Source organism: Lineus longissimus, chromosome 13 (genome assembly GCF_910592395.1).
Source record: "Lineus longissimus chromosome 13, tnLinLong1.2, whole genome shotgun sequence".
Lineage (NCBI taxonomy): Eukaryota > Metazoa > Nemertea > Pilidiophora > Heteronemertea > Lineidae > Lineus > Lineus longissimus.
The window spans coordinates 6,752,281-6,766,056 of record NC_088320.1 but is presented as its reverse complement, the minus strand read 5'-3'; the positions used below and the strand labels follow the sequence as shown (position 1 = coordinate 6,766,056).

General features: G+C 40.6%; 2 protein-coding genes across 3 annotated transcripts; both read right to left on the bottom strand.

The window, feature by feature from the left end:
- Positions 1–2,025: 2,025 nt before the first annotated feature.
- Positions 2,026–9,000, bottom strand: LOC135498017 (proton-associated sugar transporter A-like). 2 transcript variants are annotated; one of them, XM_064788131.1, is made up of 4 exons: positions 8,036–9,000; positions 3,664–5,274; positions 2,801–2,976; positions 2,026–2,648 (listed from the first exon to the last, which is right to left on the bottom strand). In XM_064788131.1, the coding sequence occupies exons 2-4, from the start codon at positions 5,255–5,257 to the stop codon at positions 2,418–2,420; spliced, it is 2,001 nt and encodes a 666-aa protein (XP_064644201.1). In that variant the 5' UTR covers positions 5,258–5,274; positions 8,036–9,000; the 3' UTR covers positions 2,026–2,417. The 2 variants fall into 2 exon arrangements, with proteins under 2 accessions (XP_064644201.1, XP_064644202.1); XM_064788132.1 differs by lacking the exon at positions 8,036–9,000 and having other exon boundaries at positions 3,664–5,347.
- A 1,364-nt stretch (positions 9,001–10,364) lies between these two features.
- On the bottom strand, positions 10,365–13,036 carry LOC135498129 (uncharacterized). Its single transcript, XM_064788303.1, has 4 exons — positions 12,871–13,036; positions 12,643–12,768; positions 10,957–11,203; positions 10,365–10,530 (listed from the first exon to the last, which is right to left on the bottom strand). The coding sequence occupies exons 1-4, from the start codon at positions 13,033–13,035 to the stop codon at positions 10,433–10,435; spliced, it is 636 nt and encodes a 211-aa protein (XP_064644373.1). The 5' UTR covers position 13,036; the 3' UTR covers positions 10,365–10,432.
- Positions 13,037–13,776: the final 740 nt, after the last annotated feature.

The window sequence follows — 13,776 nt, the reverse complement described above, 5'->3', positions numbered from 1 at the left end:
TGTCTTTTTAAAAAATCTATAGAACGCGGCTGGCTTATCAGAAGTATCATGTGTCGTCGAAGCCGTTTATACCCACTGAGACCAATTTTTACATCCTGTTAGAATGCCTTGATTAAAGTTTGAATTACATGAATCAACTTTTGATATGTGGACACGGTGTAAGATCTAATGGTAGTAAGAGTTGATTACTAGCTTTGACGAGATGTCTTTGAGTTTCCCTTAATAAGGACAGATTGTGTGGCAAACAGGAGAGGAAGGAAACGTGTCACCTGTGATTATACTCGCTGCACTGCGTGACCAAAGTGGTAATCACTACATGTAGGTTTGATATTATCGAATGTCGCTTCGTTCACTGATACTTGTCGCAGGCACCAGCGATGACCGGCGTAAATGTGAGGCGCGCCGATAACATTACAAATCATTGTCCAGTTTTTGGAAATACCTAAAGTTGAACCCCAAACTGCCAACCAGTCATCCTCTCTATTGACTGTATGAAGTCAACTACTCTCAGTGTTTTGATGATGAAATATATATAATTGAATTTCAATCACACGCGGTAGACTTCAAAACAAACTCCTCATCATCAGGCGACATGTAAAATTAGGCAGAGGGTTCGTAAAATGTTCTGAAAGCTATCGTAATTTTAACGTCTAGCTGCTGACAACTTAACAGGACCTCAATAAGCAGAAATGACCGGCCGCAGGACAATTTCATCGTGATTTCTAAACCCGAGGACATACTGAACTGACGAAGGCTAAAGCTATTGATGTCAAATATTTGAGCGTTTATATCCCTACCTGACATGATTTAAGTCAAAGTGGAGCATAGATCACATCCGCTGCTGGGCAGATTTCGCAACAAGTAGCTAGCCAGGTCATCGATCCCAAAGCAGGTCCCAATTTCAGATAAGATTTCTATAATAATCTTCGCTAAGAACTTTTTCAGCTTTGTACACATTTTCATGTACATTCGTTACAAGATTCTTGTAAAATTCTTGTAGCTAATGTACATGTGCTTGTACACAACACTGAATAAGACCGTCGAGGGGATTCGCACGACCAACATTTCGGTCTCCTTTCTGTTTTTTTCTGCGGTCGGTGACATGAACCTTCTCATTTCCTATTGATAAGCCCGGCGCAGACCACTTAGCGAGATACGGCCTGATGGGCAACTACAGGCCCCGCATGAAATAGGGTTCCATTCAGAAACTCGCCTACGAACTGATGATGCATCAGTTGCTTTTGATATGGACTGAGGTGCGGTAAGGGCATTGTATTGCTCGTACGCAGTTCGACTTAACTTGTAATCTTAAAAGTTTTTTGAACAAGGCTATTCTTGAGATCGTCGCCGAGTGATGCTCGATCATCTGCCAGGCCAACGGTTTCGCCGCAGTGAGTCCATCGTGGTGTTGTTCCTTGTTTCAAACTAACTTAGGCTATATTACAGCATACCAGAACGTCGAATACCCCATCGGCGATATACTGTATAACCAATTCAGGACCGTTTGTTAAACAAATAGCCCTATAACATGTAAGAAAGGCACTTTGTACAGGAGACCCCCCTCCCCCTCCCCCCGACACATAATTTAATTGGGAACCCGAGGTGAAGCTCGCGACCAACAGTGCTGACATCTGAACAGTATCCGGTAAACGGTTCCTCAATGGTTCGCTCGTTTCGTTGACGCGATTATCGGCCAATACACGAGCTTTCGACAATAAATTGTGTCATTCTTGACATTGTAAACAGATGGAAACACTTGTTACGGTAGCCGAGAAAAATCTCAAGTCATAAATCCCATTAGGATTCTTGTATGGTTTTCAGTAAGACCTTAACGAAGAATCCAGATTAGATTCTTATAAGATTATTCTCCTTCTCGGTTCCGTGCATGTACATATACACTATATTCGCAACACGATTCTCAGTCAAGATCCTAACTATCTGGCAAGCATGTTACTGTACAACTTGTACATTGGCATGCATACGAAACCTTATAATAAATGAACTAAGAATACCATAAGAGTGTAATCTGGATTTTCGACTTCGGAGTAGACTTTTGCCACATGATCTTGCAGCCATTTTAAGGTATATACATGTATGCTTCCAGATTTTAATAGGATTTGATTGGAGGCTAATAACATAATGACACTTGGTCACGCAGTACATGTATATTTGTTTACAGTCACAAGCAATGTCCATTGCTACAGAGTACCCTACATGTCGATGGATATGTATGACGGGCGCGTACTACTTCACTGTAGTTAACATGTTTTCATTTAAGTATGCAATTGGAGTCATATCGCATAATCTCTGTCCGATTCCGAACCCACGGCAATGTGCTTTCGCGGAGAGCCTGGCCTGGCATACGACTCTTGGCAATCATCCGTTGAATTCACGCGATTCGTCGTACATAACCGAGCCTACAAGTCCAAGTACATTACTTTGCACGCCACCAGCGAGCCAATCAGGCTAAGAACAGCTGAACTCCAAACGATTGTGACGGTACTTCCGGTCACGTGCACGAGACTACCCATGCCGCATGAGAGGACCACTTGACCCACAAACACCATGCTGCTGACGACTGCCACGTCGGTGCCTAGTCCTCTAATCTCAACTGGTTTCTTGGTCTTCGTTGGTAGAAGTTCATCAAACTGAAAAGTACAAGAAAATATATATGGAAGTTCTGAATGACATTTCCTTTCGCTGGCTTGACTTTCTGTAGTGTAAGGAATTCTGGCGGAAAGGCGTTGGTGTGAGTTTGAAAATAGTAGTTTCTGCCAGGGCCTGATTTAGCTTTACTCACCACGTTTTGGTCATGGTAATGGGCCAGTAGAATGTACGGCATGGTAAAGAGGGTGGCGTAGATTATCCCTACGGTCGGCGAACACATGATCACAGCCACGGGGTGATTTGAAAACGCCATGACGGCCGTCCCCAGTGAGGCAATCAGGTGGCCACAGATGTACACTGGGCGTGCACCTGGAAAAATGGTAAATGGATCAAATGCGAATAGACCTGATAAGCTTACATAAAAGTTCAGAAAATCTTTTCTTGTGTGTCTTATCATTTGTACCTGTGATTTCTGGCTTTTGAACCTGGTCTTCGGTTTTGAGTGTTTCCCCTCATTGTCTGGGAACGAATTGTTTTGTTTCTGTTTTATTGAAATGTAATGGTCTCTCCTTTCTTTATATTGCATGACAACACTGAATGATGGGGAGCAACAAGCTCCCAATTACTATTACAGTTTCTTGCATAGTTTCTTTGAATTGCAATGGCAACAAGTTGTATCATCATTTCACTTCGATTGTGTCCAATAACGTTATTTCTACTTTTAGCATTGGGCCGTGTTCAATTCATATCACGTCTTATGCTTCTGGGCTATCACTGATCGCTCGCCTCAAGCCACTCCTTAAGATAGCCAGCTGATTCACCGGCCAATATTGCTTACTGATTGATAACCATAACAAGATTTGCTGGGCTTATCAGTAGGAAATAGATGACAGCGGTTTGACTGGCATCTCAACAAAGCAAGGCATTCTGAGCCAGATGTAGGAAAGCGATAAATCAGGCCGTTATCCGCATTCAACATTAAGCTTTTTACTGTAGGAGTCACTTGTACTGCTTTTAAAGACATTTTGAAAAAGACCTGCGATATAATATACTCACCTAACTTCTTCACCAGCTTCTCTATAACCAATGAATACGCTGAACACGATAGCGAATACAGCGACATCGCCAATGATCCTAAGCGTACACCAGAGGTGTACGCATCGTGGGCGGCACTACCTTCCGGCTCCGTCGGGTCTCCGCCATAGACAGCCTGGCCCACGTAATCTGTGAAATAGAGCGAGTAGCACAGCATAGCCATCCATGAGAATAAGTTAGTCAAACATAGCCAAAATATTGACTTCGGTAGATACAGAATCGACAAAAGGTATGTTTTCAGTGAAATGTCTTGCTGTCGACTTTGGTCGACTTGACTTAGACCTTCGATTTCTATATTTCCGTCGAGTTCATTACCGAAGGACTGATAACCATTCCCCACATTACCTTCTGTCTCATCTATATTTGATTGAGATGTTCCATAATCGACTACGTGATTTGCATCTTGTTTGCCTTCCTCATAATCGGAAGAATTCTCAATTTTCTCTTGTCTTTGAGTATTTTCCGGTTCAGTATTGTACTTTTCAAGCTGGAAAGAACCCTGCACTGTAGAATCGCCTAACTCTTCACAATCTTCCTCATTGGTAAATTTATGGTATTTCCCGTCCGCAGCTTTCTTTACGTCCGCTTGGTGACGCTGTGCACTTCCAGTAATCTCGTCCAAGGAAACCTCGGAGAAACTCGAAACTGTCAAAAAAACGCACACCAGATGCAACAAAACTGCTACTGCGAACACAATACGGACATGGTCCATGAAACTCGGCTGCCCAATGTAACTGCCCCAATGAATGCCACCTATTATGTAGCCAAAGAACCCACCGATGCCTGATATAACTGTGAAGCTAGACAGGCCCTTACTGTGATCCTCCGGGATACATACGTCAAGTAGATACGTCCTACACGGCGACTGGGAGGCGTCACAGCTGAAATCTAAGATCATGACCCCGATTATTGTGATCAGTATTCCAGCTGTACAAAGCTTTTCTTTCGAAATAAATAAAGGATCCTCTGAAATTATTGTCTCATTGGTGGGCGCGGGGAAACTAATGTTCGGAAATAGCCCCGTGGTCGAGATGAAATCGAATGATTGATTGGACAGTGATGAATTCATGTCACCTCCAAATGGATCACAGTCATCTCCGAATTTCTGTCCGATGACTTGTCCATTTGGCACTAGAAACAGTCCGAAAATCACACCAAGGGTTAATCCAAGAATAAACGGACGCCTTCGACCCATTTTCACGCGGCACCTGTCGCTCATGGACCCTAACAGTGGGTTTAAAACCAACCCCAGGAGTGGGCTCAAGACCCAGGCAAAAGTCATGAGAATCACAGGAACATGAAGACGGAGCAGGATCGGACTGACGAAAGCTGTTTCCGCGGCATACGCAAACTCTATCCCAGCAACCGCAGCGCAGAGCCGGAGTAGCTCCCATCTTGTCTTCGGCCGCTTCAGGCTTGCCCCCACCCCCAGCGGACAGAATGTCTCGGCGTACTTGCGCTCCGAGGTCTTCACCATCCTGTCGACCTGCTCCTGGGAATATTTCGCCAGTGTCGCCATGGCTTGTCGCGGGGTAGAGAATATCGATATGGCCATGGTGCCTTTAGTATTACCTGCAATAGAGAAGTGTACTTAAATCGGCAGGTGAATTGCACATATAGAAAAGGCCGGATGTTGCTTTTTATATTATTTTCTATTCCATCCCGTTTAATATATATATAGTTTATTTATCGTACTCTTGTACATTTTACAGTATTGTGCATTGTGCGCTTACAAGAAAAGGTGCATTGAACAAGACAAGAACGTAAAAACAAAATACATGTATCAAAGTCTATTTATGAAAGAAAAATTCTCATGGATCCTCTGCCGCGGGGGGGGGGCAAAGGTCAACTTATCATTCGCATGCTAGATGCGTAATAGTATCTGACAGCTCATCTCTATCAAAGAGGTGATAGTCACCCCTGTCTCTCATCAGTATAAGATCCCTGATCACACTGCCTATGTCATTCGTTTCGATATCACCAACTTTGTTACCCCTTCTAATAAGGTTGTCCCTATCGGTCCCTATCTTCTCACATAGTACATTGATGTTTCCCCCGACGGAGGAACTACTTCCGTAAATGACTAATTTCGCAGACAGTTCAACCAGTTCATTATTACTTCTCAGAGCAGTCTTAAAAAATTTTAAAAACCTGCTGTGCATCTGAAATTCCGGATTGATATCCCGGCATATAGTAGGCAACAAATTTGAGTGTGTCCGATACGGTAATTTGAATAGTTTCCTTATACATTTCCTCCAGGTCGTAAGCAGTCTATCCATGTGCCTAGAAGAAAAATCCCACAGTACGCTGCCGTATAAACACATGACATATGTTTTGAACAGGCGATATTTTACATCAATGTCGCAATGACCAAATGCAGAGACAAGTGCATTAGTTCGGGCAATCATGTTTCCAATAGCTTGATCAATAAGTGTCTGCTCGGCGTGGGGGCCTATGATATGGCCCAGGTGATTTGCTATATCTTCTACCTCAAGTCTGTTGTTTTGCCACCTTAAAAAAGTATCGGCTGCTTCTTTTCCAAACAATAGGAAGTGTGTTTTAATGACATTGAACAATAATCTATACTCCTCGGAATATCTATCACAAATCTTAAGCATTTCCTGCATGCCATGTCTAGTGGGGCACAATAGAACTACATCATCGGCGTACGCCAATGCCCCTACAAATTGTTGGCCAATATAACATCCATAATATTTCACCACCTACATTGACGTATGACTTACTCCGACTGTGTACAATAGTTGACGTACATGGTATTTATTCTTACTTGCCATAGAAGAGTCTTTCAATAAGTTTTATATTGAAATACTATTCCATACCTAATTCAAGAGGATGTGTCATAAACTAAAACTCTCATCGCCTAATGGACAGACTGCCGTTAAGGAAGTAGATGATCGAGTGTGTCTGTGACGATGATCGGAGAACAACAATCGGTGAAAGTAATGGCGGGGAATTGCAATTTAGATGAAAGGAAATCGATCAATGAAGCGTGTTCTTCTTCAGATCCTTTTTTAGGGATTGCACAAACCCGATCTAGGTTGAAGACTAGAAACATCTGGCAGTACACATTAGGTGTGTCTTGCTCATTCTATTTTCGAACTATTTCGCCCCACATAAAAAAGCGAGAGCGTTTAAAAAAAGCGTTTAACTGGTTTGTGTTCGTCGAACATTCCCTAACGCCTGGCACTTTAACTACAGATTTAATAAATCAATGTTGATCAATCAACTCTGTCATGTATCTTCACCATGTAAACTCATTAAGGACCAGTGTATATACTGGGGGATTGATTCTCCAGGGGGATACATAGGTCAGCTACTTCAGCGATCGATAAGTAGGCATTGTGCTCTCCTTTGTGAATTACCCTGTATACATTGGGATGTCTGTTTTCTTTTTTAATAATGGCATGTTTTAAGTTTTTTATTCTTATCTATATCAGTGTTAAAACGGTTTTCTTAACCATTACACATTTTGTATACAACCTGTGCTTCTAGATTTCAAATGCTAATTTCCGTTTCGTAATACTGCAGTCTGAGACTTTCGCAGATTCACCCAAGTTTATTTCAAACCAAGCGTACGTGACAACCTGTGCATGACATGGAGTGTTGCACTGACTATCCCATTAATCACAGCCTGAAACCCATTGACGAGATAGTCCACCCAAGCGTTGCAGGCAAAACCTGTGCATCTTTTAGTACATCACTGTAGTACATCAGTCCAATTCCATCTGAAATCCAAATTTAGCAATAAATCACACCTTATCTTTGCTAATACCTCTTTTCTTAGGGAAGATTTTCCTTTCAGAGTATTAAGGCGCCGGAATTACCACCAGGAAGGCTGCTGCCGAAGAGGCGTTTATCAGAGGAAATGTGTCGTGGGGCGTAGTGTTGATAAGTATGGTGGTTGACTGATGATCACCATCAATTTCCCAAAGACGAGTTATTGGGTATAACTTGCTATTTGTGACATATTGGGCAAAGTAGTGGCGCAGAATATAATTCCCAGACATTCTCGAAGTACGAGATAAGATGAGAGAGCAAACAAATAGTTTGTATAGCAATTTCCATTATTCTTTGAAATGGCAAGTAACCACAAACGACGGCCTTTTGGAGAGGGTTTTTAAAGTGTAGCCAAAACTCATGTTGAATTTATACTTTATCATTCTGCGGCAACGACATCGCTATAGGATAGAACCTGAAAGAATCTGTAGCATCATCACGGCAAAATGAAAATGTAGAATGGGACGTCTGATGACTGTTACTGAATATCATTTGCGGTAAAGCAATAGGCACATATCTCCCTGAAGTTACTTACCACTCTACAAACTCTGCAAATTACAAATATCAGAATTCCTTCGGGAAGTGGGTTCAAGAGTTCCTCTCCACACTGTTGTTGGACAGTCTCACACAACGTTTAGTGCACCCGTCGATGGAATATTATAGTCCGAAACACATTATACTGAAATCCTATTAGTTGAAAGACTAACGGTAAAACCCGCTTTGAAGTAAATATTTCACTTTCTGAATCCATCAACTGCTTCAGGGCAGTGTAACAAGAGACGATGTGCGCTTGGTACGAGTGTACCTGGCGTGTTTAGTTTGCGATTCACAAGACGAATGGTGGGGTTTTATCCGCCAACGCGGCTTCTGTCACCTTCCACGTCGGAAATAGGGAGCTATATCACTTCCTTTGAAATAATACATATAGGAGCTCCTTCATAGACTGCCCAAAGTGCTTAGTGTAAATTTCAGACTCGTCTCCTCGGCGATTAACTAAACTGCCTGATGAATAGTTTTCTCGCTTTTAAAACTATAGTCATACCCTGGTCGAAAATTCAATCGCGATTTTCAAAGGATTCTTTGTCAATATCTTATTCTTAAAAGAATCTTGAAATGATTGCCCTTTCACATTGTATAAGAAACTGAAAAAAAACTTGGCTAAGAATCTATAAGAATATTATCGAGATGTTCAACCTTGGTAGGCCTTTAGTACTGTGTCCTCACGTACGAAATATCGACAGTTCTGAAGGAGCTCTAATCAGTTGAATTGAGAAGGTTTTTTATTCGAACGACATAACACTTTTCGATCACAAACAGTTGCCATGTTACATCCCCTGTGTGACGTTCCCCGGAGCAGGAATGTTTAGTCACCTTTTCCGCTGCACTACTCCGAATAACATCACAAATCTCCAAAGGTCGGCTGTACGTTACCTTGTTGCAAAGCTAATTGGACTTTCAGAAAATTACCGGACTTTTAAAACTATCCTAGCTCCTGTTACATTCGCGCTTCTGCACTCCCCGAAGGAAGATTTGTTGATACTGTGATCAGCGACCGACTGCGTTACCCAGAACAACATCGCAACCACGTCGCTGAGCCGCAAGCAATAAATATGTTTGGTGACAACGCTGGGATAAACTCTCTCTATCAAGCTTAATTAGTCACAAAACTAATCCCGCCATGTAAAAGCAATTATACCTTATTGGTTCCAATCAGTGTTTCATTGAGTTAGGTGGGGAATTACCAAGACGTGTGTTGTGAATCTGAAATTAACTCAACGCTGGTCATGATCAGACAAGTCGTATGACAAAAAGTTTCGATTCAGAAACTATTCAGGATAGACCGGTGATATAAAAGTGTATAGTCACGATATCATTTACCTCCTGATCAGTGTGATAACGAATTGAGCAAAATTGTTTTTAGACAAGTTCGGTGTAGCATGTTTTGAAAGTATGCATGTACTGCCAGCAAATTAGTTGATTAAAACGATTTTAAAAATTCAACAAAATACAGAGCTGGAGAAAAGCAATGTTACAGTACCTCAGCGAGATTTTTTTTCAAATATGAAGACTTTATTTGAAAGACTCTGATACAGATGGGTTGATCATAGTGAATCGCTCCGACTAGTCCCGCAAAGGATTACTTCCTGCAAAGTGATTAAATAATCCGATGATGGCCTTTGTGCATTGGTACGTGTAGCCACATTGACATTAAGGAAAGCAACTATATCCTCAGTCATATCAGTAGTATTCTCCTATTGAAAAGCAGGAGGAGTGTCTATGTTTACGGTTCAGTGGAGTACCGTTGCATGTCATCGACTTCTTTATTGCCAGGAGGTGAAGGGTACTTCGTACGTGATCATGACTGACAGCCATCGACATTGCTGAACTCAGGTCGGAAATAAAGATTATATTCTTGGTTAAGATCTCAATAGGTTTCCTGAACTTGTAAGTTTGTTTCCAGATTCTGGAAGGTTCGTGGTTGAGATCTTAGCTAGGGATCTTGTAATGAATGTACATGCACCTGGATGTACACGAAACTGAAGAAACTAAATGTACACAAAATGATAAGAACTTAGCTAAGAATCTTATAAGAATAGTATATGTGTTCCCTACCAGTGAGAGGAGGCTGGTGTTAATACGTTTTGTCTCTCGAGATAAGGAATTAAATGCAGCCGCTTCCACGCACTGTGTTCCACAGAAATGAGTAGCGTCTGATAACGAGAAAGTGGAGACTGGATAAAGGTGGGTGTTAGAAGTCTCCTTGTGATCAAATTAGTGAGATCAGACACTGACGCTACCAACTCTTTCACAAACCAACGTGGAAACTAAAGTAAGGCAACTAATTCTTCTCACTTTTTCACCTTTATTGTTAACGAGGAGGCAAACACACAATTCCATCTTTTCAGCACATTTCAAAGAAACGATATCCGGACTAAGAGATACTAATATCAGCGCACGCGAGGAACTGTTCTTGATTTCCTAGTCCAATGCCGGACCGGCCTGTATCGGGGTCAGTGCCCCAGCTATTACCTGAAAAGAACAATAATAATGATGATAATAATCGTTTTATTACTCCCTTGGAAACTTACATAATCATCCGATTTACAGTAATACACAAGGCATATCAAAGAAATTTACGTTAAAAGGAAACAGTTATAATTAAGCACAGTTGTGACGACAAAGAAATTAAGAAACAAAAAGTCAATTTAAATCGGTGGTTTGGCATTGTCCGCCAAAAGAATATACTATAGGAGGGAAATACTTGCCAATGTTAGCGCTACAACTCGCTCTGGTCTCGTGCTGTCCGATATTGGTGAAGTCGGTGTTTGTAAACCCATGTGCTTTAAACTTTAACGATTTACATTTTAAAGAATTCATTTTGCATAACTGCATAGTTTTCTGTATGTACATTTAATCACAAAATAACCGGCGTGCCATATTCTCGTGAATGTTTACCTGCATTATACTTCCACTGTAGCACACACTGACTGCACGTCATCCCCGCGGGCAGCTGGGCCTTGACCTTGTATACTTTGACCGCAGATCCAATGGACCACCTAGTCGAGCCGTGTTCCGGCAAATACAGAAGAGTTTGGTTCAAACATGCCTCCGTCGCCGGCTTTGTGACGTCATTGTTCGCGCAGAGTTTGAATTCGAACCATCCCCAATGATTGGCTGTGATGTCTACTTTGATATCTATGATCTGCGAAGTGGAATAGAAGGTTGAGGAAAGTTTTAACAACGGGCACGTACACTAATCGCTAGAACGAAAATATTATCTACAACTAAAGTTGGGGAAGTTCCTGTTATGGCCTGTTATGTGTAGCACTATGCGATTCACTGATTCATTCAATATTTCAGTCAGAAATCGAATGAATAGCTTCTTTAGTGAAAAATAAATCAAATAAATTGTCAATCGAATCGAATGATAGGTTGTTTTATCAAAAATGTATTGGAAAGAGTTTAAAATATCAAGACCGAGATCAAACAATCTCATTCGATTCTTACAAATCACCTATTCAATATTAATCGCATAATTCGTCATATAGATTAAAGTACATTTCGATATAATCAAATAGTTCTTACAAAAAATTGAATGATAATTTGATTTTAAGAATGAATGTTCATTCGATTCCATATCAAATGAAAAGCAATATTCGATTTAAAAATCAAATGGTCTATTTGATTTAAATCGAATGACCTATTCGATTTAAATCGAATGAGTATTCGATTTCTAAATCAAATGGTCTCATTCGATTCTGCTCCTATTCCATTCGATTCTAATTGGTTGCTAGTTTGTCACGTGACTATGATTGACCAATCAAAATCGAATAGAAATCTACACAAAATCGAATGACCTATTCGGTTTTAAATCGAATGGTCTATTCGATTCTGCTCCTATTCCATTCGATTCTAATTGGTTGCTAGTTTGTCACGTGACTATGATTGACCAATCAAAATCGAATAGAAATCTACACAAAATCGAATGACCTATTCGGTTTTAAATCGAATGGTCTATTCGATTCTGCTCCTATTCCATTCGATTCTAATTGGTTGCTAGTTTGTCACGTGAATACGATTGACCAATCAAAATCGAATAGAAATCTACAAAAATCGAATGACATATTCAATTTTAAATCGAATGGTCTATTCGATTTTAAATCGAATGCCCTATTCGATTTAAATCGAATGAGTATTCGATTTCAAAATCGTATATACTTCTTATTTGATTCTGAAATATACTTTGATTAAATTGAAAGATTTGGTGTAATTAAAATTGAAAATGCTTCGTTTTTTGACCAGTTAATGCGATATATTTGAATCTGATTTTGATCTATTTCTTTCACCTTTTGATTTTTTCTAAGTTATATTCGATTATGAATTTATAGTGTTTGATTTGATATACAACAAGAACAGTATTTTTTGTTGATAAATGTTTGAAAAAAATCGAATGAATATGCAAAAAAATCAAATGATTGAGGGAAGAATCGAACAAAGTTGATTAAAATCGAATAGATAGGCACAAAAATCGAATTTTAATTGCAATGTTGCTCAAATCGAATTTTGCTACAAAAAACATGCCATATCCTGTCGTTGTGACCTGCTTCAAATTCAATTTGGCGGTTGCATGAGTTTCCCTACCTGTCCCTTCTTGTAGTGTCTGACGATCACACCTTTGGCATATTTCCCTCCAGCCTCACTCTTCCTTGGACCTGGATACGAGTCACCACATATCCCGCACTTGCCGCCACTTCTATCGTACTGCATCTGGAAGAAAGGGGTATCATCACATTGTGCAACTTAAGATATACTACCGAGTAACCCTGAACAGAACTAAAAGTATGAGAAAGGGAAGAAGAAGCTACCTACTCCAACGCCTCCGCAATTCCAGCCATCATCGTCATAATCTACAGGAGTCTTGAACCCAAATCTCCATGCGCTGACTCTGGACGGGGGCTCAATTAGCCGCCCATGGCCAGCAACCATCGAAACTACCCCGAGGAGAACGGACACCAACAAACTATATGTTGCCATCACTGAGATGTCATCCGATTAAAAAAAATAAGTGGTTCATTTTCCTTTTAAATTACATTTTTATCAAATAGATTTCTGGGAGGTGCGCAGGTGCTACCTTGGACTGGAGCTAATAGGTTAATTGTATCTAAACTTATACGAAATGTTGCCTCGATTAGAGACAATGTTGGTCAGAGGAAGTGTTGTCCATTAGAAGCTTGCCCATTGTTGGCTTCAATCGTACGTGCAAATTTAAACCGTAGAAGTCATCATGCAATAGCTGTGAAAAAGAGGTGTAACTTGTGATCAAGGCCACAAAGCAAGCAACATTGGCTGTGGTTATAATGAACAACTGTTTTGACTTGTTTAGCAGCTCGATTGACGAAATTGTCTGGGGTTTCTTCTGAAATTACACTCTCCTGTAATTTCAGTGCTATTCTCAAAGCTCAAAACAATTGAATTCCCCCAATACTGCTCTTTATCAGCAATAAAAATAACAAAGTCTATTAAACATCCAAAAAAGATCTCGACTTCAGACGGCCAACACATCACCAGATCTCCCCTGCATGTGTCAACTTGAATATGCGTGTGAAACATTTATCCCACCTGTCAATTTTTACACTACAATACATGTATGTGCACAAAGGTCGTATGCAGACTAATTTATGTGTTCATATATTTTGCGTAACTTATCTACTCTCACCGAAAAGAAGTTCCTTTTTTTTACTTCAGGGAACAGCTGGCGAGCTTGGCCAGAAACCA